The sequence below is a fragment of the Phocoena phocoena genome, chromosome 17, assembly GCF_963924675.1.
Source record: "Phocoena phocoena chromosome 17, mPhoPho1.1, whole genome shotgun sequence".
Lineage (NCBI taxonomy): Eukaryota > Metazoa > Chordata > Mammalia > Artiodactyla > Phocoenidae > Phocoena > Phocoena phocoena.
Window position 1 is genome coordinate 45,475,378 of NC_089235.1, and position 25,985 is coordinate 45,501,362.

Sequence of the window (25,985 nt, forward strand, 5' to 3'; positions counted from 1 at the left end):
GATTAGAATTTGTGAAAGAAATTCAATCTAAATGGAACCGGAGGATATAAGATGGAAAGCCCCACAAGTGCGCCTCAGGAAGACAAGACTTAAGGACTGAGAGGCTGATTTCCCGTAAATGCCTAATTCACAGAAAACAGATAATATTGGAATTTTCTTAAATGATAGACAGTTAGTCCGGGGTTGCCTCATATCAGCCTTGGGAAATTTTGCTCATGGTTTCCAGAGACCCAAACAAGATATGACCCAGGTCAGGTTGGTCTCACAAAATAAGTGGAATTCAGCTTTGTTTGTGTGACCGGACCGGTTTTGTCTGCTGGGGTAATTTTCAAATCTGGTCTCCATTTGTTTTGATTTTAGTAGACTCTAACTGAACTCTTCCTTCTTTACATTCCCAGCCCATAAATAAAGCCTCCCCCAAACCCTCAGCGGACACGCCGGCAGCCTTTCCAGCTTTCGCGTCCCCAGCTGCAATTCCTCTGCTGTTCCTGAACACGTTCATCTTCTTGACAATTTTGAGCTGCCTCATTTTACCTTTTTATTTAAATTGACAAACTAAAACCCTCCAAAGGCAAGGGACCTGGGAGCTGGCCCTACAGCAGTGTGTGGGCGAGAGAAGACGGAGTCCTCTCTGAAGCCCAGCTCGAGGAAGGAAGGGCCTCAGGGACAGAGCTGGTAATGGCTGCATCTGGAGAAGGAAGGATGCTTTCTGGGTCTCGTCCTCTGAGTCCTCAGAGAACCGACCAGAACTCGGTTCTGGCCCTGTGGACCCAGGATTAGAAGTGCTGGGCATTGGTTTCAGGGGTTTTCCCCTGTGAGGGAGGAGGGACCACTCTTTCTGGCTTTGACAACCCCACTGTCACTCTCTACCAGAAGTTGTCACCAGCCTACCTGGGTAGTGTCATCTGGGCTCCACCCTCCCTCCTGCTCCCGAGTAGGGATATCCCGTAATAAAGCACTAGGCATATGTGCAGGTCACATCCCTGGCTGAGTTCCAGAGAACCAACAACAGCCTTAGCAAGGACCTGAAAAGTTGATGCCCAGAGAGGGGGAAAAAAACCCAAAGAGACCCTGGGGATTGGCTGTAGCTGAGATTCTTCCATCAGTCCGTCAGCAGAAGCCAGCATCTCTACAGATAAGTCATCCAGAGTAAAATGATAGGCAGGAAGCTTATGGAAGGTAACCGTATCCTAGTCCCTGCCTTCAAACAGAATGATTCCTAAATTCAGTTCTGGGGCTGGAATTTGGATAGAATTTACCTCTAGGACTCTTTCGGCAGTATCTGATGTTAGAATTTCGACTTTAATGCTCCTTCCATCGGGCAGAAATATATCCAGGGACGCTTTCTCGGTAGTGATGCTAAATGTGTCCTATAAGCAAAAGGAAGCACAATGAGCTTTGGCGCCCTTCCGCGGGGCACATCGACGCAGGAGACAGTCATCTTCCTCTCTGTGGGCCCTTGGGGCATACGGTATCCAAAGCAAATGCAAGCCAAGTGCAGAGATTTGGGGGACTGGTTTTGGGGGTGGGGTGGGGGTGAGGAGAGGGTGGAGAGGAGCTCAGGCAAAGCAATGACATGCAGCGTGAGTAATTTCCCAATAAACAAGGCATCTGCCTTAGGGAAAAAGCTTTTGAGAAAACCATCCACGTGACTCTTGGCCATCCCAGATTTTAACTCTCATATTCAATATTGCCAGGCGTCCCTAAAACTTTGTAATATGCGCTAATTTATGGTTCTGTGGCAGCAAAACTCTGAAGCTGCAAACTTTGAGACCTGTGTGGGGATCAGGTCTCTATCTGGTGAATGGGCACCCAGCTAAGGGGCCAACACCCCAGCTCAGCACAGCCCTGCCTGCACTTTCGCATTCTGGCCTTCTGTGAGGGGATGCGTGTGTGCCAGAGGGGACTGCGAATCCGGGGACCTGTGAACCTCTCGGATAGAGCATTCTAGGATGTCAGAGACATGCTACAGACAGGGGAAGCCCGTCCGAGTCCAGGAAGGCACAAGGCTGAGGTTGGCACTCAGTTTCCTTAGAGAGAGCGACCCTAACGGGGAGGCAGGGCCAGTGGCTGCCCACACGGGCCTCCAGGGCAGCTGTATCTGGGGGCGGCTGTTCTCAGTGCCTCTGAATGGGACCCTGTCAGTCCACAGAGCTGCTTGTCTCTGGGAGGCTGATCCCGGTCACAGCGTTCTCATCTCAGGTTCCACGATGGACTAAACCCTGACGCAGCCACTGCATGCAATGCGTTCCCTTCTCTCCTAGGCATTTAGAATGGCACTAGTGATGTGTCATCCTGGGGAGAAATGAGAAAAGAGCCATTCAGATCATTTTCTGTGTTCTGAGCCTGCTATATAAGCCAGAATGTTAGTAATTAGCAACACAGTTTGTGGGGATGGGGGCGGGGGGTATGGGGGGAGAGGCAGTATCTGTTTTTAGTGACCAGAAAATTTACATCCAGGTCACCTCCTTCCTGGTATCGGTTTGGGGGAGGGAAGATCCTGATGACTGATCAGAAGATTATTGGGGGATCACGGGGTTGGGACTCAGGTCAGCTGACCAGGTGAGACCCCTTTCCCCTCAACAGGCAGCACCTCGCCCTCCTTAGTCCTCCTGACCACCCCCTGCCATTCACAGACACAGAGGATTAAGCACCAGGCTTTGTAGGGAACCGGGAAACCCAGCAACCCAATCGCACTGCCCAGGTACCTCAAAAGGTCCATCATGTTAGTAACAGGCTTATTTTTTCCTAATTTCGTTATCCAAGGGCAAGCTTTGACTTTACATCTTAACCACACCTGCCCTGAACCCACATACTTACAATCACTAAATGTCTATGATTCTGAACCTAAGTACTTTAGAAGAGACACGCTGCTGCTTCCCAAATTCAAAGGGTTCGTCCACAAAAACAGCAGTTTGTGAATGTGTTATATCCACATATACAGGCAACTTGCAGAGATAGCATCTCATTTATGAGTAAATATACTATCTATGTATTTATTACATACAAATATATTGCTAGATCACGATGCTGATAATTGGGCTCTGTGCTAACTGCTTCACATATATTGAGAGTAGCACATGTAATTCTCATAACAACTCCATGAGGGATATACACTTATTAAGCCCCCCTTTTCAGATGAAGTACAAGTCTACAAAGGTTAAATTACTCCTCCAGGACACACTGCTAGCTGGTGGCAGAGGCAGGATTCAAGGCCAGCTCCTCGTGACTCTACAGCCTGGGTTCAACTAGGTTGGACTCATCTCCTGGCTGGTCCAGCATTGCCTTGGAGTGAATGTTTGTGTCCCTCCTCCCCCATTCAGGTTCGTGCCCTAACCTCCAATGTGATGGTGTTTGCAGATGGGGCCTTTGGGAAGTGATTAGGGTTAAGTGTCCCTCATGATGGGGTTAGTTTCCTTGTAGGAAGAGACACCACAGAGCTTGCTGTCTCTGCACACATGCACAAAGAAGAAATTTATTTCTCACAGTTTTAGGAATTTCTGTTCTTTAAGATTCCCAGTTATGGCAGCCGGAGCAGACTAACGTATCATAACACTCAGAGTGCCGCCTCCACTCTCAAAAGTGTCCGAGTTTTGGATAAGTTATATGGCTGCCATGTTACTACCATAGTACCAGCATAAGAGACCGTGATATGCTGCCCCCTCCATGTACAGTAAGTGTCTGTCTGCCTGAGTCAATCTGTCACTTATTGATCACTGTGTTGGTCACTTTTCAAACAGTCCTGTGGCTTCTCCCTGTCAGTACTAGCCTCCAAATCAGCAGATGCTAAACCAACCATCTGCCAGGTTTTCCCTTCAAGCATCCAGTGCTGGGACAACCCACCTCCTGGGATCCTGTGAAAATCACTCCAAGCCCTCCCAGACCATGTCAGGGGCACTGGTTTCCCGCCACCACAGCACAGGCCCTAAGCTCTCCCTATACAACCTCAGCCGTACTTTCTTCACTTCTACCTTCCTGGGGGAATTCTGACAGATTTCCCCACTTCCCCTGCAGTTATGATAACTGCTAACAGTAGAGCTCCCAAGACCCCATATCTAGCAGAGTAGTCAAGGGTCAGGGGTTTCCCCAGAGCAACTGTTGCAAATAGTCCCTTTCTAGGTATACCTTTGCCTAGGTCTTAGGGTCTTAAAGGTATCTGGCCTCACAAACACTTCTTACCTCCGAGGAAAAACACTCTTGAAATGAACGGAAAGATGTCATTGCCTTTGGATATGATTTAAGGAAAAGCTACCATTAATTTGTTACTTCAGTGCAACTCCCAACTCAAATTATATTGCAGACCAATAGATACCTAATTTATATAAACAGTTAAAATAATAGAAACGCATATCCATATTAAATTCTTCTGCAGGAGAAAAATGAGGAAGCAGATTGCATTGGTAGGGTGGGTCAGATTATAGACGGCCCTGAAATCAGACACTTGACGATTTTATTTAAAAAGGCAAAAGGGGGGCTTCCCTGGTGGCGCAGTGGTTGAGAGTCGGCCTGCCGATGATGCAGGGGACAAAACGGGTTCGTGCCCCGGTCCGGGAAGATCCCACATGCCGCGGAGCGGCTGGGCCCGTGAGCCATGGCGGTGGAGCCTGCGCGTTAACCTCTAGATAATTAAACATCTAAAGAAAAAGCTAAAAGATTGGAAAGCCATTGCCTCTGGAAAGCAGGAGATTGTTATAGTATAATCCTTTCTAGCATTATTTTACTTTTAAAACTATCAGCACATCTTGCTTTGATTAAAAAAATAAACATTTTTAGAACATGATAAACAGGAGAAAAAAAACCATTGAAAAACCTTTGTACTATGAGAAAAAAGCAAGTGAACAACAGATAAAACATTTGGAGTGGTGATCAAGGAGGAATGTGGCTCTATTTGTGATATCTGAATTTTACTTGTACATATATAATTTATAAAATGTAAAAGCCATACAAAAACGCAATTAGAGGAAAAAAACCAAAGTGGTGGGTTCGGATTGTAGGAAAACAAAACTTAACTCATCTTGATCTAGGGCAGATCAGGAATTAAAACACACAATTCACAGTAGTAAACGGAATGCATTTATTTTTAAGAAACCTCGAAATCCTCCAATACCATGGGCTGCCTTAACACATTTTGAAACGTGCTAATTCTTTTCAAATCGAATGCAACACCCTGAGGAATTGTTTAATTTATCAAAGACTCTCCATCAGTGTGCTTTATTGATATTCTGCTCTGAGGCAGAAGGATGTCTGGTAGGCACAGTGCTTATCCTGAGCTTTATTATCCAAGAAAATCCATATTTGGACTCGCCAACCTCTAAATTTCTCTCATACTTAATAATCGGTCCTAATCATTTCACTCCAAGGGACACGGAAAACATTCTTAAGAGGAAATGGGGAAACAGTCATCTCCTAGAGCCCCCAGAGCTATGGTGGGCAACACTTTCCAGATACATAAATTGCCCCTAACTTCCCAAGTATACAAAAGCCATTCCAAATACCTTCTTAGTCTCCTTTTTCTCAAACATCCTGTCCACACTTTAGATTAAGAACCAGGAACATAAAAAGTCTTTAGTCTAAAGACTTTGGTTTTGCCTTTTCAAAAGTCCCTTCATCTCAGAGGCAATTGCAGGGCAAAAGCACAGAGCATGGTAAGTCGGGGGCGGGGCTGGGGGGCTGCCACCACTCTAGAAATATCTCATGACGTCAGTGGATCCAGGCTCGCTGGGCTTCCACTTATGAAGATGTGGGTCCTTGGACAAATTACTTAACCTGAAAAAGAGACACTAACAGCACCGTCCTCAACAAGTTGTGAGCGATAAATGAGATACCACACAGAAAGCACTGGGTCTGGCCCAGACTGAGTGCCCTATAGAGGCAACCCCCTCTGATGACTGCAGCTGGCCTTTGGCCATCCTTGATAGAGGCTCCTCGGAAGGCTCCTACGCGGTCACATGTATTCACGTTTCTCACACAGTGTGTCCTTGCCCAGAGACAGGAAGATGTGCTTGTACTTGCTGAGCCCTGGAGAGCCACGCCCGTGAGCGTGTGATTATTTGGCAATAACCACAGGGAAACTGCAGGACAGGCACTTAACAAAGGCAGTGAAAATATTTAGGTGGGGTCTGTATAATATTGAGGTGGGGAAACTTCCCAATCCCTGCTCCTTGGGCTACGTTAATGGTCTGGCAGACCCACACCTCACCATCTTTGAAGAAGTTGAAAATGGTCCCAAGCCTGGACAACTGGGTTTTCAGAGGGGCTGTCTCTGGTGAAAATTGGGTCTGGTCAGGGAGGAGGGAAGCAGAGGTACAAAGATGCAGGGGGCAGGACTCAAGCCACATAGAAGCTGTGTTAAAGCAGTTCATCAGGAAGCACTAGGCACGTCTGGGAGCACAACTCTGGGCCCATTTGACACCACCTAGTGTCTGGGGAGAGATGTGCTGGCCCGCCGTCTTTGCCGGAAGCAATCTCTCAGCAGGCTGGGAAGAGGAAAAAGGACTGGCGTTGGTAATAGCAGGAGGACCACATAAGTGTTATAACATCGGCCAGATTACATTTCAGTGCCTTAAGAGCACTGGCTCGCTTAATCCTCCCAACAGCACTAAGAGAGGAGCCATTCTCCCCATTTTCGAGATGGGGAGACTGAGATACAAAGAGACTAAGTAAACACAAATCCAAAGTAGGGCAGCCAAAATTTAAACCTTGGCCATCTCATTTTGAGCCTGCACTCCTAACCACTAAGCCAGTTCTGAGGCTTATTAGTCAGCAGGATGGTTGAAGATGTGATCTTGATAAGAGAAACTGTGGTTTGGGTGTCACTGCAGATATGCCGCTCTGGCCTGGGGCAAAGTGTTAGTGAGAAAGTCCTCAGAGACGGAGAGGCAAGATCCAGAAGTACGGCAGACAGGTTCTACCAGCTCAGCTCCAGCAACTTCCAACACCGTGGGCCAGCTGGCTTACTGAATGCACCCCTTTCAAAGTTGATGGATCACCTGGGAGAACGAGAGGCAAAAATCCCGCAAGAAAGGAGGGAAGAAACATGACCAACTAAGGGTGAAAAATATATCCCCCCCAAAAGTGATGCCACCAAGGAGATGAAAACAATGGCTGTGTTAATCAAAATAAGGCTTCTCTGAACTCAGACCTCAAAGAACAGATCAAGGTCTCCAAAAAGAGGTAAGTGAATAAACGTGAAAGGAAGCTGGACAAGTTCACGGAAGCAACAGAAGCGAAAAATAAAGCCATTGCAAAAGTGAAAATCTCATCAGAATAAGCAGGAAGAGATGCTGCAAAATGCAGCGGGGGCAAAAGGTTTCTGTGCAGTTATACAGATAAAAAAATACTGAGAGCACTAAAATCAAATAAAACAGATGTAGAGAACAAATGTATGGACACCAAGTGGGGAAATGTGGGGTGAGATGGATTGGGAGATTGGGATTGACATATGTACGCTAATATGTATAAAATAGATAACTAATGAGAAACTGCTCTATAGCACAGGGAACTCTACTTCAATTCGCTGTACAGTAGAAACTAACACAACACTGTAAAACAACTATATCCCAATTAAAAAGAAAGAAAGAAAGAAAGGAGGAAAGAAAAACACATTAAAAAAAACTCCTTTAAATCATCAGGAAAAAAAGACACTCAAAACAAAGATCCAAAACACTGCCACCCTCTGAATGATTTTTAGGAAGCATTGAAAGCAAAAACCATAATGCACACAAAGATGACAGAACCACGGCTGACTGTACCTCCATGCATTCGTATAGAATGATTTGCAAGATGTAAATTTTGAAAAACAAGGTTCAGAATGTGGGCAGAGTGTGTGCTTATCTGTAAAGCAAAAAAGGATATGCATACATATGAATGCTTGCATGTGCATGGAAATGTGTAGAAGGGACATACATTAAACTGTAAACAACAGTTGTCTCTGAGGGGGGGCCCTGGAGACCCGTGGTGGGAGCGAGGTTACTTTCATTATAGATCCTTTTGTGCTGTTGGAATGTTACCACCAGCACCGCCTCAAAAACAACCTACCAAAGAAAAGAAAAGTATATACATATACATATATATATACACACATACCATTAAGTGTATGTGAAAGTACGAGCAATTATACAATGGGAGGGGAGACTCTAGGGGCATTTCTCAGTTGGCTGGACCAGTAAGTTTGTCAACACACTTGAACAACTGAGTAAATGCAAATTTGCTCCCAGTTTTTACACGTCTGATCAAGGTATCATTCCTCCCTGACCTAAGGAGCCAGTTCAGTAATATCACGTCATTGTGCAATTTCAATCCCTTTGAAGCTCTTCCATTCAGTCAAGAATGTACACGCAGGGCTTCCCTGGTGGCGCAGTGGTTAAGAATCCGCCTGCCAATGCAAGAGACGTGGGTTCGAGCCCTGGTTCGGGAAGATCCCACGTGCTGCAGAGCAACTAAGCCCGTGCACCACAACTACTGAGCCTGCGCTCTAGAGCCAGCGAGCCACAGCTACTGAAGCCCGCGTGCCACAACTACTGAGCCCGCACGCCTAGAGCCCGTGCTCCGCAACAAGAGAAGCCACCGCAATGGGAAGCCTGTGCACCACAGCGAAGAGTAGCCCCCGCTCGCCGCAACTAGAGAAAGCCCGCGCGCAGCAACGAAGACCCAACGCAGCCAAAAGTTAATTAATTAATTAAATCTACATATTAAAAAAAAAGAATGTACATGCAGGCATAAAAATGTTCCTATGTGTACCACCTGAATGGGTGCTGTGCTAAGCAAATGTACTTGGCCAAGTTCCAGCCTCTAGGGGACAAGAGGTCAGTTGTTCTTTAGACCAACTTTAGACCAATGTATTTTATCTGAATCCAGGCTCTGTCGGGCTGATGACTAGAAAAGCACACACGGAGACATATTCTGCAGCGAAATAAGGACCTTAGTCAAGAAAAGCAAGCTTACCAGCTGCACCAGTTTCAAAAAATCAACGAAGACATCACTTCTCAACATGTTTGGGTCCATGGTTACTGAAAAACAGGGACAGCGAGCCAGATTACCACTGGGCTGGGTTGACTGCTCTGTTAAACTGCTCTGTCCTCCAGGAAGCCCTCCAGGCCTTGCCAGTGCACCGCTGCCTCCTTGAAGGCGATGGAGCCTGTGACTTCTCAAATTCAAGAAAATCTACAAAGCCCGCCTCCTCCAGGCAGCCTCGCAGGCAGCATGAACCCATCACACCAATCCGGCTGACTGTTTCCAGGAATCCTACTTTATCCATGCACACCCCTGGCCCAATATCTATCTAGCCGCCCCTACTAGAAGGATGATGGGGTTAATACGAGGTAGCAATAAGATCTAAAAACTTGGACCTAGACTCCCACTTTAGCAGGATGCTTGGTAATTTGAAAATTTTAAACCAACCAAGAAACACTGATTAAGAGGACCTCTTTTCTCGATGGGAGCTCTCAAGAGGTTACCAAGAAAAAAGCAATTATAAGGCTGTCAGATATTTAAAATTTCATTCTTCTATACTTATAAGAGCAATCTGCCCCTTAGTTTTAAAGCTCCAGATACCAATACCCAGCGCTGTGGCCCGAGCAGATGGGCCAAGGCTCTCCCCTGAGGACCTCACACTCACACGTGAAGTGCTTCTCAGCGGCGTCCTCACTTCTTATCTTCCTCCCCACAAGTCCTCTCCTGGACCCTGCACTTGAGCTAAACTCATCCAATTTCTAAATCTGTATTAAATGTCTTTCTTTTTGGTGCTGTTTTACTGATTTTGTCAAATAACTTCTACCAGCATTCAAAACTAGCACTGACTGAGGTCATTTGAGGTAGTGCTTCCCAAACGATGCCATGTTTTTCAAAATAAAGTAAGTAAGAGAGAGAGTGTCTCTGTAACAGGAGAAACTGTTTTTTATAAAAGGTACTCCCTCTTTTCTAAAGGGGGAAGAAGCTCTTGTCTTATTTTCTGGAATATGCGTGCCATGTATGCAAACTAATCATTAGCGTGGATCCTTGGGGATGGGGAAAGCTATTGAAAAAGTGTTCATCCAGCTAGTATTTACTGTACAACTGTTAAGTACCAGGTACTACGCAAAGCACTTGGTATATTTTAGCTCACTTAATCTGCACAACAAAAGAAGATTACCTGAAGTAAATAGTATCTCCATTTTACAGATAAAGACACTGAAGCTCAGAGAAGGTAAGTGTCTTGCCCCAGGTCACACAGCCAGTGAGGTGCAAACCTGGGACTTGACTCTAGGTCTGAAGAACCTAGGTCTGAAGTCACCTGGAGAAGTGACCCTTTAAGCAGTGTGATCATTTGTGAAAAGGCCAGCTGTTAAAAGGAGTATTTCATGAAGATATGAGAACACAAACCAAGAAGGAATGAAAATTCAAAAGATATTACATTTTGAGATTGAAAGCGTTTATTTAACAGGTCTAAAAGAGGTATAGTCTCCACTACAAAAGATGAATGGAAAATAGATGACTTCTAGAATTTCTATTTACTATGTTTAAAAAAGATATGTGCAGCCCTGAGAAACAATGAGGTAAATCTATAATCTCTCACCTAGAATGACCTGTAAGAGTAATATTTTAAAAGGAATAAAATAGCATATAGAAGAAAAAGCTTTTTTTCTTTTGTTATGAAGGACATTAGTGGGGTAGTTGGTGAAGTTTGAATAAGGTCTCTATATTAGATAGCATTATTATATCAATGTTAATTGCCTGATTTTGATAACTATACAGTAGTTACTGAAGAGTTGTCCTCGATCTTAGGAAATACACATAGATGTATTTAAGGGTAAACTGGCTTGTATATGCAAAACAAGCATCTCAAAAAATTATATATAATATATATGTGTGCACACATTCATAATACAAACAGAGACATGGGCAAGTGAGAGAAAATGATAAAGCAAATATAAAATGTTAACATTTGGGAAATCTGGGTAAAGAGAATACAGAAAATTTTGCATCAATTTTGCAACTTTTCTGTAAATCAGAAATTCTTTCAGAATAAAAAATTTCAAATACTCAGATACAGAAATGTGTATAAGGTAAGTTTCAATTTGTGTTTAGCCAACAGGGATGTACCCACACACTAGAATACACATGATGGTTTCTGAGAAATACACAAGCCACTTGTAATAGTGTTTTTTTCTAGAGGCTTGGGGATCTGAGGTGGAAGGGAATGTACCTTTCATTTTATACTCTTTGGACGGGTTATATTTTTAAAACATTTTATGTCTATACCATTTCCCGCTTTTTAAACCTTTAAATATTTGAATGCCAATGTTTCTATTTCTTCCCACCCCCTTTTCTTTGTGAGAGCTCAGTCCTGTTGTGCACAACACTTTTCAGGAACCCAGCAGTGGGCCAGGACCTCTGTATCGCCAGCCTCACAGGGCCAGAGCAGACCTCTGAGTATCCCTGGTGCCTTAGCATGGCTCCTGGGGAAGACAGAGATGGAATAACCAACTCTGGCACTGCCAGTAAACATCTCCGCTATCTCCTGAGAGCTTTCATGTAAGCAGTTCATTTTATTTGTTTGTTCAGTCTTAATCCAGAGATATTTCTTTGACTTCTACAATCAAAGCCAACACAGAGCCCCCGGGGGCAGGGGCTGCGGGGTAGTGAATCTAAACAAAGCATTTTTAAACCAAATACAAAGACCACATACTTTATGACTCCATTTACATGAAATATACAGAGCAGGCAAACGTATAAAGGCATAAATTAGTGTATAAAGACAGGGGCTGGTGGAGGAGAGAAACAGGGATTGACTGATAATAGGTATAAAATTTCTTTTTGGGTGGTAAAAATGTTCTCAGATTAGATTATGGTGATGGTTGCACAATCCTGTAAATATACTAAAAACCACCGAGTAAACATATAAAATGGATAACATTCACATCTCGATAAATCTGTTTTAAAAATTCCAAATACATACCATTTTGCAAATACTGTTCCAACTGGTCCCTTCTCTCATCAGCCATAGATGCGGTCATTGCGAGATAGTACTTTGGTGGAAAGGGTGGCAGGCAATTTCCAAACACCCGCCTCAGCTGAAAGATCCAGAAAACACACGGTTAAGGCAAAGCGCCTGAAATTCAGGGCTGGTGAGATACCAAAGCCTCCTTTAGAGCAAGTCTCTCTCCAGCACTTTATTCAAAATGAACCCTTCCTGGTGGCCAAAAGGAGATACCTCGAATTTCTTAAAGAGCAATTTATTTCTGTAAAGGTTTCTAGAACACTAGTAGAAATGTCATGGACTGACAACTCCAGTCTGAGTTTGGTAGATATGGTGTACATTTTAATTTTTCATTTGTTTTTACAAAACTGCCCACCAGTCACATCATACAATATTCATACAATACAATCTTAATATTACATCATACAATATTAATATTTAGTTAATTCCCCAATAGTATCTGTGACGTCAATGATAAGAGTTAGGAATTTAATTCCCCCACCATGCCCCCTACCCAATCTGAACATAACAGCAGCTGTTTACAGCTGTGCTATCTAATTTGGTAGCCACTGACAATGCAGCTAGTCCGAACTGAGATGTGCTGTAAGTGTAAAATACACTCCAGACTGTGAAGACTTAGTACAGAGAGAAGAGAATGCAAAACATCTCGTTAATAATTTTTTATATTGATTACCTGTTGAAATCATATTTTGGATCTGTTGGATTAAATAAAATATATTCTTAAAATTAATTCCACCTGTTTCTTTTTATGCTTTTTAACATGTTAAAAATTTTAACAGAAAATTTTATATTACATACGTGGCTCACGTTATATTTCTAGAGGACAGCGCTGGGTTCTAGAATTCCTATAATGCTGACATATGATCCCGATAGAAACCCAGCCAGGCCCCTTCCTCCTCCCCACCCACATATGACCCAAGACCATGGCGGAAATTATTTTTATGCAAGCTCATAGTGGATGCGTCAAAAATAATTTTTAAATTAAGATAACCAAAAGTGCATCTTCCTTCATTCTAGCCTTACGCTTACAGTGATAGCTTGAAGATAAGATACCTCATCATTCTCTTTAAAATAGGAGAAAGGAAACCAGTAAGAAACCCACTGAGATTTTAACATGGTACCTCTGGAGCAGGAAGGCTCAGTGGCTTAAAGAAAATGAAAGCAGATCTAATAGAAATGAGACTGCAAACAAATAAGAACTTTCATTCCATGACCTTTGTCAAAAATACAGTGTGTGTTTGGCAAATATTTACCTTGCATAGGCCTTAACTTCAAAATACATCCAGAATCTGACCACATCTCTCCACCCCCACTGCCATCACCCTGGCCCAAACCACTGTCATCTCTTCCAGTTTATTGTAGTAGCCTTCCAACAGATCTCTCTGCCTCTACCTTTGCTCCCCTTCTGTCTATTCCTAATACAGAATCTGAGGTTATAACTTAAAAATGTAAGTCAGATCATTCCTCTTCCCTGTGCAAAATCCTTCATGGCATACCATTTCACTCAAGTACAAGCCAAAATCCTTTGAGTGGCCCAGAACTGTACCATCCGATAAGATGTCCATTAATTGCCTGTGACTACTTAGATTAAAATAAAATAAAATTTAAAATTCAGTTCCTCAGTCATACAAGCCACATTTTAAATACTCAGTAGCCACTGGAAACGTGGCAAGTTGCTACTGAATTGGACACAAAGGATACAGAGCATTTCCACCAGCACATAAAGTTCTATTGGACAGTATTGATCTAACACCTAGAAATGTTATTAACTGCCTACCTGTAGGGAAGATACAGCTCCCTGATTTGTTTTGTTTGGTCTGCTAGGTTGTTTGTTTGACTACTAAAGAATTTTCATTTGATGCCAACATTTATTTTTGCAATTAAAAAATTCTTTAAGTTATGTCCTGGAGAGGATACAAAATGGTCCAGACACTTTGGAAGATAGTTTGGCAATTTCTTACAAAGTAAACATAGTTTTACCACATAGTGCGGCAATCACACTCCTAGCTATTTACCCAACAGATTTGAAAACTATGTCCATAAAAACCGGCATACAAATGGTGCTTTATTCATAACCACCAAAAGCTGAAAGCAACCAAGATGTCCTTCAGTATGTGAATGGATAAACAAACTTTGGTGTATCCCTACAATGGAATATTACCCAGCAATAAAAAGAAATGAGTTGTCAAGCCAAAAAAGACATGGAGGAATCTTAAATACATATTGATAAATAAAAAGCCAGCCTGAAAAAGCTACATACTATATGACTTCAATTATATGATATTCTGGAAAAAAGCAAAATTATAGAGAGAGTGAGAACATCAATGATCACCAGGAGCTTGGGATGGGGGTACTGAATTGGTGAAGCACATGGAATTGTTTAGGGCAGTGAAACTAGTCTGTATGATACTGTCATTGTGGATACATGAGGCTCTGCATATTTCAAATCTACTGAACTTTACAATACAACCTTAATGTGTCCAAATATATTAAAAAATCATTTAGGAAGTGGGGAAAAACCCAGGATGGAATGCAGAATGTGAGTAAACAATTTAACTATATTACAAATATATGAAACAACTGCAATGAAGGGGGTGAGAGAAAAGGTGCTGACCTAAGTCACTTGGCAAATGAGTGGAGTCTGTAACAGTAAAGGCAAAAGAAGCTGTACAGAAGTACTGCGCTTTAGCTGATAAAGTTGTGTTTCCTACACAGGTACAGGTTAACAATACTAATACCATTATATGTGTGTACAGAATGGAATAATTAAGTAAATGGATGGCAGATGGTGGGAGTCAGGTTTCTCACTGTTGGAATGAGAGTTTTCAGGTAAGTAAAGGGAATAGGCTAGAGTAAGCCATGTGGTAATGGATTATTGTCAGAGATATTGGTATGAACTCATGTTTAACTTAATATACATACAGATGGTTACACATAGAAGTATTTACAGACATGCATATATACACATATATTTTCTTGCTGTGTCAGCTGAGAGGGCCTAGAAGCAATGACACTGCAGTAGCAGGGAACACATCTGGTGCCCAGATCTTGGTTTCTAATATCATTCTCCAAAAAGCAACAAGCGCTCCAGGGAGAAATGGTTGACTCTAGGACCAAGGAAGGAAATATACAAGGTGAGCCTGGGGCATCTTGTACACCAGAAAATAAGAAAGTGGACAAAACAGACAGAAGTCAACAATAGGGGTATGTCAAAGAAACACAGGAGCAAACTGAAAGAGCTCCCATAGGACAAGCTGGAACAATTTGAACAATAAAATAAAGTCTTACTGAAGTACAACCTAAAGTATAAATTAAATATCTAGGAGTCTGCATAGATATAAATTATTGAATAGGTGGGGAGTAACCATGCCGAGTCTGACCCAGTTGCTGGACTGTCGCCGCTCCGTGCAAAGGATCTGATGGTGGTGCCTGCGCTGACCGACCCACCTCAGGGCAGTGTGACCTTTGAGGATGTGGCCGTGTACTTCTCCTGGGAGGAATGGTGTCTTCTTGATGAGGTTCAGATACACCTGTACCTTGATGTCATGGTGGAGAACTTTGCACTTGTATGCATGCTGGGTAAGGCCCTCACACCCACCCCTATCCTCTGAGCTAGGTTCTGCCTTTCTCCTTTTCCCTAGGGGCTGCTGTGTCATTCTCACATCTGGACCACGGATACTGCTTTCTTCTTCAACTGCTTGGTCATGTGCTGTGGTTACTATGGCTAGCCAGAGTGCATCCCTACACCTTATTGCCCTAACACCAGTAGCCCCAAAGTTGCAGCTAAGGATTCAGGCTTGCAGTGTCCTGGTTCCCTGACCAGGGATTGAACCCAGGCTAAAGCAGTGAAAGCTCTGAGTCCTCACCACTGGACTGCCAGGGAATTCCTGCAGGTTCTTTTCCTGGAGTTGAGGATGAAGAGACACCTTCTGAACAGAGCGTATCTGCAGAAGGAGTGTCACAGATGAGGACCCCCAGGGTAGGTTTGTCTCCTGAGAAGACCCAGCCCTGTAAGGTGTGCACCCCAGTCTTGAGAGACATTTTGCACTTGGCTGAGGAGCAAGGAACAAATAGGGGGCAGAAAGCATACATATGTGGGGCATGCGGGAAACAATTCTATTTCACTGCAAACCTTCAAGAGCACCAGAAGCCGCATATTAGAGAGAATCCCATATGATATGACATGGGGAGACCCTCATTTTGGAAGAGCTGCACAATCCACACAATAGGGAATCTACCTACCTACATGGAGATTGGGAACGACTTCGTGGCCAACGTGGGACTTCAGCCACAGGCCACTAATACCAGGAAGAAACCAAACAGTAAGGAGTGTGAAGCTGTTTTTCACAGTGGAACAGGTCATCACAGCTGGGGAGAAGGCAAGAAAGCCTCCAGTCACACAGAAATACTTGTTCAGGATGAGAGAGTCCTTACTAGTAAAGGGTTTTGTGAGTGCAGCAAACGTGGGAAAGCCTGCATCCAAACATGTAACTTTATTCAGCATGAGCCAGTTCACACTGGAGAAAGGTCTTATGAACGCAGCCATCGTGGAAAATATTTTAGCCGCAAATCTGGTCTCCTTGGACATCAGAGAGTTAACTGTGGAGGAAGGCTCTATGACTGCAGTGACTGTGGGAAATCCTTTAGCCTAAGGAAGCACCTCAGAGCACATAGGAAAATCCACAGTGGAGAAAAGCCTTATGAATGCAAGGAATGTGCTAAATCTTTCATCCAAAAGTGCATCTTAATTGAACATCAGAGAGTTCATACTGGAGAAAAACCTTATTGATGCACCCAGTGTGGAAAATCTTTTGCCCACAAATCCAATTTCCTTGCACATCAGAGAGTTCACACTGGAGAAAAGCCTTATGAGTGCAGTGAATGTGGGAAATCTTTTGTTGCCAGGAGTAGCCTCTGGTATCATCAGAGAGTTCACAGTGGAGAAAGGCCTTATGAGTGCAGTGAATGTGGGAAATGTTTTGTTGCTAGGAGTGGTCTCCAATATCATCAGAGAGTTCACAGTGGAGAAAGGCCTTATGAGTGCAGTAAATGTGGGCAGTCTTTTACTACTCGATCCTCTCTCTATGATCATCACAGAGTTCACACTGGAGAAACGCCTTATGAGTGCACTGAATGCGGGACAGCCTTTAAGCAAAGACAGCTCCTCTGCATCCATAGGAAAATCTACACTGGAGAAAAGTCTTTTGAGTGCAAGGAATGTGGTAAATCTTTCACCCAGAGGTGCTACTTGATTAAACATCAGAGAGTTCACACTGGAGAAAGGGCCTTATGAATATCGCACATATGGCCGGCAGTGTTGGAGGAGTTTCAGGTGGTAAGAGAATAGGAAGAACCTGTGCAGCTAATGGACCCTTTCTAGAGAGGAAACTGAGGCACAGAGACGATGTGTCCTCTGTTTGTGATCTCCCAGAAATGGACAGGCATCTGGGCTTCAATGCCAGGTTGCCTGGTTCAGGATATCGGGAGTCTGGTCACTTCACTCCTCCCCTGCCCCCCACCCAGGTTTGGGGACTGAAAGAACACCTTGTCCATCCTGACACTTCTGCCAGCCGATCCCCACACCAGGAGCCCTGCTCATACCCCAGCCCCGTGCTGATGGACAGGATTATCTTTTCTCTGGGAACCAATATTGATGACTTTCCTGTAACTGACTCCATTTATCTACCCAACCAAACCAGTGCTGTGATTCAGTTATTATTATTGCCATTTATGAAGGGAGGGGTGTCCAGCTCAGAGAGGTTGAGGGACTTCCACAAGGGGTCACTACTGCCAGGGCTTTGATGAGAGTGGTTCATCTACACACTGCACCCGTCCACTGGCTTCTCTCCTGCCCCTCCGAGCAGGGCCTCCATTTGCTGTGTCCTGACCATGAACTACCCACACCTGACATCTGCATCTCCACCAGGGTCTCCAGCTTCATTTTTTACCAGTACACATCTCCCGGAAACACCCTCCTGCTTGGGAAGTTCTCCACAGGGACAGCAGCACTAAGCCAGGCACTCTGGACTGGGTCATTGGTGTCACCCCAGATTTGAGACTGGCTCCACTGCCGTATGCAGTGATTTGTTTCCAATGTCCTGTCCATCTTCTTTATATACCCACCTCAGGATGTCCCTGTTGCCGTTATGTGGTTGAGCCGCTCACTGTTCTGGGCAGTGTGAGGGACGTGTAAGGACTAAGAATGTCCACTGTGGCCGTACGTGGCCTGGTCCCTAAGGCTCCTCTTCCTAAGTCCCTTGATCCATTGCCTCACTGCTCCTCCTGCTGCTCCAGAAAAATGTTAACTCACCAAAATGATGATTGTTAATTAGCAAGAACTTGCCCTCCCCCTCTCGGGACCCACACTTGATCAACTTACCTTAAAAGCTAAGACTGAACGCAGGCTCATCCCTCCCATGAAGACTTAAAAACCCGTGTATAAAAAAATTACGATTTTAGGGGCTTCCCTGGTGGCACAGTGGTTAAGAATCCACCTGCCAATGCAGGGGACGTGGGTTCGATGCCCGGCTTGGGAAGATCCCACATGCCGCGGAGCAACTAAGCCCGTGTGCCACAGCTACGGAGCCTGCACTCTAGAGCCCGTGAGCCACAACTCCTGAAGCCCCCGCGCCTAGAGCCCGTGTTCCGCAACAAAGAGAGGCCACCGCAATGAGAAGCCTATGTATCGCAACGAAGAGTAGCCCCTGCTCGCCGCAACTAGAGAAAGCCCGCGCGCAGCAACAAAGACCCAACACAGCTATAAATAAATAAATAAATGTATTTTTTTAAATAAATAAATTATTGAATAAATAAACAAATTGGAGAGAATAGACAAATTTCCAAATAATATATGTAGATACTTATCCCACAAGTATGTAGATACTTATCCTACAAGTATGGAACATAAATCCTTACTCTTTAAGTGTGGGCTGTGCATGGTGACTTCCTTCCTAAGAGCACACTGTGGAAAAGGAGGGAAAAAAGTAACTTTATATGGAGAAACCTGACAAACACTACCTCAGCCCGGTGACCAAGGTAAACTTGGCCCCTGTGGTTTTCCTCTCAAAACCATAACCCCAGTCTGGTCATGGGACATTCCACAAACTACCTGACCAGTGCTCCTCAAAACTGTCAAAATCATTCAAAACAAGGAAAGTCTGAGAAACTGTCACCGTGAAGAGGAGCCTAAAGACACATGACAATTAAATGTAATGTGGGACCTGGGTGGGATCTTGGAACAGAAATAGGACATTGGGTAAACACTAAAGAAGTCTGAATAAATAACATGGTATCAATACTTCATTAACTGTAACCAAAGTATAATACTCATGGAAAACAACAGGGGAAACTGGGTGCAGGGTAGATGGGAACTCTCTGTACTATCTTCGCCATTTTAAAAAATAAATCTAAGATTGGGCCACAAAAATAATGTTTATTAAAAAAAGAAAAACTGATGTTCTGGCTTCTCTTGAAGAATCGGAAGGTCTGGAATCACCAAGTTTCTATCCTCTCAGGCTGTTCCCACCACCCACCACTGCCTCTCACCTGATCCGTGCCTCTCATTTAAATTACCTGCCTGACCCCAGTCGCCATTTAGTTTGCCATCTTTCCTCTAAATCTAGTAGTATAAAATATTAGAGCAACGATACGTTTCTTTTAAATTCAAGGAAATTTTCCTGCTGTGACAGAGAGGGTCCAAAGGCCCCCCAGTTACAGCACCATCCCAGGCAGGGCTGCTCAAACGACCTGGAATTTATGCACCCCATCTCTGCTAATTCCATGAAGTAGAAGCAGGAATTTGTCTTCTTTGCATGCAATTATTTCTTGATGAACTGAGTGAGTGACCTTTAAAAGGCAATTGTCTTCCTTGGCATGTATTTGTAAATGTAGCAGATGCTCCCAAATTCGTTGGAATCACAGCAGCCTTGAGCCAGTAGGGCTGCCTGGGTTACCCATCTACAGGGGAGCATCCGGAGCGGGGAGCCCTAAGGCCAAGGGCTGGGGAAAAAGTCAACAAGGATTAAGGTCCTAATACCCAACCCAGAGCAAAAACTCTCCCAGCAGGTTTTACAACCTGAGCTGACTTCTCAAGGAATCTTTCCCCTCCTTTCTTGAGCACTGGTCTAAGTGGGAAGATAAACACACAATAGACTGAGCAGTTAAGTCCACCAAAAGTCAATCACCGACTCCACAAGTTCTTCAACTCTATCAAAATACAGTCTTTTCCACTGCTCTCAAATAGCACACAGTTGAGATATTAAAAGCACTCACATACTAAGAATTATCTGGCATTAGAGTTTAGCTCCATCACTCCTTCAAAAACTGTTTCAAGAGATCAAAAGGAAAACACACCTCTTCTGGTCATTTATTATGAAGTGTTTTTGCTTGTTTGTTTGCTTTGAAAGACCATGTTCAGATAGCATATTTTTTAAATCCCAGCACAATCTCCTGTTCTAATTTCTCCATCGTACAATTCTGCCTCTTAACATGAAGAGAACTTTACTGGCCAATTGAAAATGTCACCTCCTTCCCCATCCCATGCACTCACAGCCCCCTATTTCTATCCCACAGTGGTGACCTGGGCCAAGTAGAATTACAGTCACAAATGCTGTCCTTTTTACAGTCTCTTTTTCAACTGTTGACTCATTCATCCCACCTCTCCAAGGCCCCGGTAATAAAAATCTCAGATTCTCCAGATAAAGGGCCACAAGCTCAAAGCAATCTGGACTGTGACATCCTGTACCAAAGAACACTAGTCTTGTATATTATTCCATTTCTTCCTCAAAACAGTCCTGTGAGGTAGATGATCATCGCTGCCATTAACATTGTCATCCTCCCATCTTGACAACCAGGGCAATCTCACATCCTTCCACCTTGACAACAAGGTTACTTGACAATATGAGTAACCTGAAGCTCAGGCAGCTGAAGTGACTTAAACCAAGATCCTACAGCGCAGAACTTGGACACAGTCTTTTTACTCTTTTGTCCTTCTCCTTGCCCTCTTTTCCTCCCATCTTCCTCCTCCATCAAATCCCTTGGGCATCTTCTAAAGCAGGATTCTGTGCTGGATACACTATGCCTACAGCCTCCATTCATTCCTTCATTTAAGTACTTGGGTTTTTCAACTAAATAAACAGGGGAAACAAGATCTTCACACACACAAAAGGAACGCGACAAGGTCTAAACATAAAGTGGCACTGGAATCAGAGAAAGGCATCTTGTGCAATCAAGGAGGACTTCCCAGAGGAGGTGAGGCTTAAGGTGAACCTTGAGAAAGGGCTGGTCCCTAACCCATGGGCCAGAAAGCAGGGGTCTTCCCAGAAGGGGGAAGTGAGCCAGGCAGAGGCAATGGGCTGCGTGATGAGAACAGAGGGTCTGAGTGGGGGAAAGAGGGGAGATTAGGTGAAAGAAGGGAAGAAGCGAGGCTGAGTCAGCACTCGGCAGGGAGGAAGACTGAGGCGGTGTGTAGCCCTCCTCTCCCACTGAAGGATCCTTTGCAAGCTCCCATGGCTTGTCTGCATTGCCATGTCTGGCACTGGCAGGGTGTTTTCAAAGAAGCAAGCATCCTCTCCACAGAGTCTAGCCTCACTTACACAGGATGGCCAAAATAAGCTAGTTAAAGGTTTCTTTTACAGATTTCTTTAAGTCCCCTTGAGGGAGGTGGTACAGACAAGGGCATAGATCAAACTGGTTTTATTCATCTGAAGGCACAGAAAGCAGTCAGGTCAGGCAGTTCACACAGCAGAGAGATGGGCGGCACTCAGCAGCTGAGGGGAGCCGCCAGACCTTAAGGGAACCTCAGTGGGGACAGGGCTGCCATTGATGACTTCAGAGAGCGCAGCTGACCTCTGGGAAACACACCCATCTCTCCTCAGGTCAGTCTTATAGGCATTAGCCTCCACACAGCTTGGCTGAGAGGAGCAGGGGCCACTTCACCTGGGCCAGGTTCTCCTCCTTGATTGCAGAGTTCTCCAATATACGAAACAGAAATCCAATTTGTAAATCCAAAAATCACACGTGCTAAAGTCAGAGTCTTCACTTAATTTAACATAGTGCTTGCTTTTTAATAGGTACTTAGTAAATATTCTTAAGTAAATGAGTAAATCAGTTAATTCTATTAAGATGAAATTTCTGTTCTATTGTGATGCAGAACTTCCCAAAAAAATCAATTGGAAATGAACTTATACTCACCAAACATACACATAACACACACACACACACACAAACACAGATGGGGCCTTTATACTGTTTCCCTTTTTTATAGTGCTCAGTATTAAATCAGATTAAGAATTCTGAGCCATTTCACATCTTCCATGGAATAGGAAGAATAAAAACTAGCTGAGAAGTGGCTGGGAGAAGTCACCCAAACCTTCAGCCTCAGACTTAGGGTTGCCAGATAAAATAGAGGATGACCAGTTAAGAGTACCCCAAATACTGCATGGAACATTCTTATACTGAAAAAGTGTTCGTTGTTTACCTGAAATTCACATTTAACTGGGGATCCTGTATTTTTATGTGCTAAATCTAGCAACCTTACTTGGACTCTTCATCTTGCAATACCAACCTTACAGGGACTTCCTGGGCAGGTGGAATAAAATCCTGAGTCTGGAACTCTAATGACAGAAATCAGATGTCTGGGGCTAGAGGTGGAGGGAGGGCACCAAGGGCAAGGGGACAAGGGAACATTATGCGTGTGGAAACTGTTCTCTGTCTTGATTACGGTGGTGGTAATTGTATACATTTACCAAAATTCATCACACAATACATAAAATTGGGGAATTTTATTATGTTATGCCTAACAGGATGGTAGTTTAGGATGCAATTGTTTTTCTGATGCAACTTATTTTGTCAACTTTGATAAGGAACCACAAAATGTAATGGGTTAGAGCAGGTTCTAGAGATTAAATCCTGGCTCCAACACTTACTAGCAGTATGACCTTGGGCAAGTTGTACCTCAGTTTCCTCATCTGTTGAAAGGGGCTAATTATAATCGTAACTCATAAGACTGTTGTAAAACTTAAACACGATATGACATGGAAAGCTCTTGGCACCAACCTTAGCACAGAGTAACTGATGTTAGTTATTGTTTTAAATTAATAATAATACCAATAGCCACCTCCTAAGATCTAAATAGTTTCTTTAAAATGAAGTTGTTCCTACAGAAAAGGGAAGCAATGACACGTGTAAGGTAGTTAGAAACTGGATAAAGAAATCCCCACTTTAGAATTTTGAAAAACCTGGGACAGATATGAAGTATTCATCAATATCTCTTGTATACTTCACAGAGAGCACTGGGCTGTGGCAATTCCATACGTAAAAGTCCACTGCAGGGACTCCCCTGGTGGTCCAGTGGTAAAGAATCTGCCTTCCAATGCGGGGGACGAGCGTTCGATCCCTGGTTGGGGAACTAAGATCCCACATGCCGCAGGGCAAATAAGCCTGCACGCCACAACTACTGAGCTCGCGTGCCTCAACTAGAGAGACTGCGTGCTGCAGACTACAGAGTCCACGCGCTCTGGAGCCTGCGTGCCACAACTAGAGAGAGAAAACCCACACACCACAACTAGAGAGAAGCCTGCACACCACAACGAAGATCCCACGTGCCGCAACTAAGACCTGACACAGCCAAAAAAATAAAGAAAAACCAAAAAAAAGTCCACTGAAGGAATAACAGACGGTTTCTTGTTCATGGTTTCCAAAATAGAAGGTCAAAAGAACTGGCTTTATATCTCCACTTCTGGACCTTCTAAGATTGGATAGGTCCGAATTTTCCTGAAAACAAGCATTTTCCTGTGTCTGTTGGTTAATAGGGACCAGATTCAGGAATTCTCCAAGCATCTGAGTCAGTAAATGTTTACTGAGCACGTAAACTATGTGCCACACTCTGTGAGAAACTGGACCCTAATCTTCATAAGTGCCCTGTGAAGTTGACATCCATAACCAATTACCTGATTATTTCTGAAAGGGAAATTGAAGATCAGAGAAGAGGTGAAGTGTCCAAACAGAGAGTGGTCAGTCAATCCCACGCCCTCCCTGCTCCTCCCGGCAGTCTCCTGCTTTTCCCCTGTGACAGTCACTTCCCTGATCACACCTCACACACAGGAAGACAGATGAGGGCGGAATATGACCCTCAAATTCCTCCTCCAAATGCCTAAACGACCTGTACTTTCTCTTCCTTTGAGATCCGCATCTGCCTTCCTCTGCAGTCCTCCTAACTCCCCAGACATGTTTCGGTCACAAGTAGCTTGTCATCCTTCAGAAGTCTGAATCCATGCCCTTTTTATTGAGCCATTGACGATCATTCCTGAGGACCTACCAGGTCACAGGCACTGTGTTAGGTGCTACTGATTCAAAGACAAGCACAAAAATTAACTAACAACCACATTACACCTGTTTTTGTTGACTCCAAAGAAACTTAGTCATCCCTTGAAAATGGACATTTCCAATGCACTATGATGTATGAGCAAGGAGGCTCACTGCAATGATGTTATTAATAGAACAATGGAACTGAGCTATATCAACAGAAAATGGTCTTAAAGGAAACGTGATGTATCTACTCACTAGAAACCAGGATTGTCTGAAAGGACTCTCCCAAAGATGTTAACAGCTGTTGCCTAGGCAAGCATCTTCTTTTCCTTCCTCTCTTCCTTCCTCCCTCCCTCCATCTCTCTCTTTCTTCCTTTCTTTCTTTTTCTCTCTCTCTCTCTTTCTTTCTTTCAACTTTAGGTATGTGCTCTTTATAATCAGTACACAAAATCTTAAAAAAAAAAAAAAAAACACTGTGCATGAGTGTGGGGGAAGGGTGGAGTTCATTTCAAACTCCCACGTACTCCTCTAACCCACTTTAAAGACTTGCAACACTTCCTTATTAGGAAAATAAAACCCATTAGGGCAGGCTAATAAATCAGTCTACCTCCGGGAAGAAAATGCCATCAGGACTTGTGAGAAACGAGAGTGAGAAATGGCCTTCTGACTTGATAAGTCGTCTGTTTCCTGGGTTTCCAGACCGCCCGTGTTTGAAGCCTATGAATACCCTCGTTTGAAAACAAAAATAAAGACACACCTTTTTAAAGAGGGGGAAGTTAAACTCTGGGAGAAAGGAGATTAAGTACCCATGTACAAGATTCCTAAGACGACGCCTTGATCTAGACTTGGTTTGCTCATTTTGAACTGGGATATTGTCCTGGGGGAGCAGCTGGCACTGAGATGGAGACCAGGTTGGGCTGGTGGGGATCATCGGGCTGGAACGGGTTGGGATAATTGCCTGCGCCCTATTCCCTCATTTCACAGCTATAGGTGGTTAGGAGCGATATCATGTATTCATTGAGCTGTATGCCAAGCAGTTCACAATTAATTGTTACTACGACCAGGATTAAGAGCCTGAAGCCCTCAAGAGGTGCAGTGTCCTGCCAGAGTCAAGCACCCAGAGCCCCCTGGGCGCACGTTTCCTCACCTGCCTCAGGTGGGCGGGCTGGTACCCGCCTCGCATACGCTCACCTGTTCGTTCCAGCGATGCAGCTGGCTGTAGCGCACCTTGCAGAACAGGAACCCGTCCAGGTACACCGAGTACAGCTGCAAACAGAGTCATCACGTCCGGATTAGCCGAGCGAGGTGAGCTCCCGCCCCCGCCTTGTCACCGGCCTCCTCCTCCCTGCCCAGTCGGACCCCGACCCCCGGCGCACCACGTAGCGGCCCCCCAGCGCGTCGGGCCGCTGCTGGGACACTGGGATGCAGAAATGCATCTTCATGGCTTGGGCGGAGGCCCCGGAACGGCACTGGGAACCCGACCCGTGGCAGCGGAGAATCCGGACTCCGCGATCGGCGGGGGAGCCGGACCTGTGGCGGCGGCGGCGCGGTGCTCTGCTCTGAGCCCCGCGGCGCTGGGTGCAGTAGGCTGGCCCCGCGGTCCGGGGCGGGGCCGGGCTCCCGCTGCCCCCTCGCCTCTAGTGTCCGCAGGTGGGGCCGGCCTCTTGGTTGCCGCCCCGCTCCGGCTGCGCCACTCGGGTCC

At 44.6% G+C, this 25,985-nt stretch overlaps 2 protein-coding genes across 2 annotated transcripts in view; one reads left to right on the forward strand and one right to left on the reverse strand.

Moving 5' to 3' along the window:
* Positions 1–25,725, reverse strand: part of SNX31 (sorting nexin 31) — a 61,914-nt gene extending 36,189 nt beyond the window's left edge. Inside the window, exons 1-5 of the mRNA XM_065895639.1 lie at positions 25,660–25,725; positions 25,475–25,549; positions 11,936–12,050; positions 8,944–9,008; positions 1,260–1,370 (exon numbers count right to left, since the gene is read on the reverse strand). Of these exons, the coding sequence (XP_065751711.1) occupies positions 1,260–1,370; positions 8,944–9,008; positions 11,936–12,050; positions 25,475–25,549; positions 25,660–25,725 (432 nt within the window). The remainder of the gene's footprint in view (positions 1–1,259; positions 1,371–8,943; positions 9,009–11,935; positions 12,051–25,474; positions 25,550–25,659) is intronic.
* On the forward strand, positions 15,397–17,270 carry LOC136137307 (zinc finger protein 211-like). Its single transcript, XM_065895716.1, is given in 2 exon segments — positions 15,397–15,556; positions 15,871–17,270. Coding segments are annotated over 2 exon segments (1,560 nt in total).
* Positions 25,726–25,985: the final 260 nt, after the last annotated feature.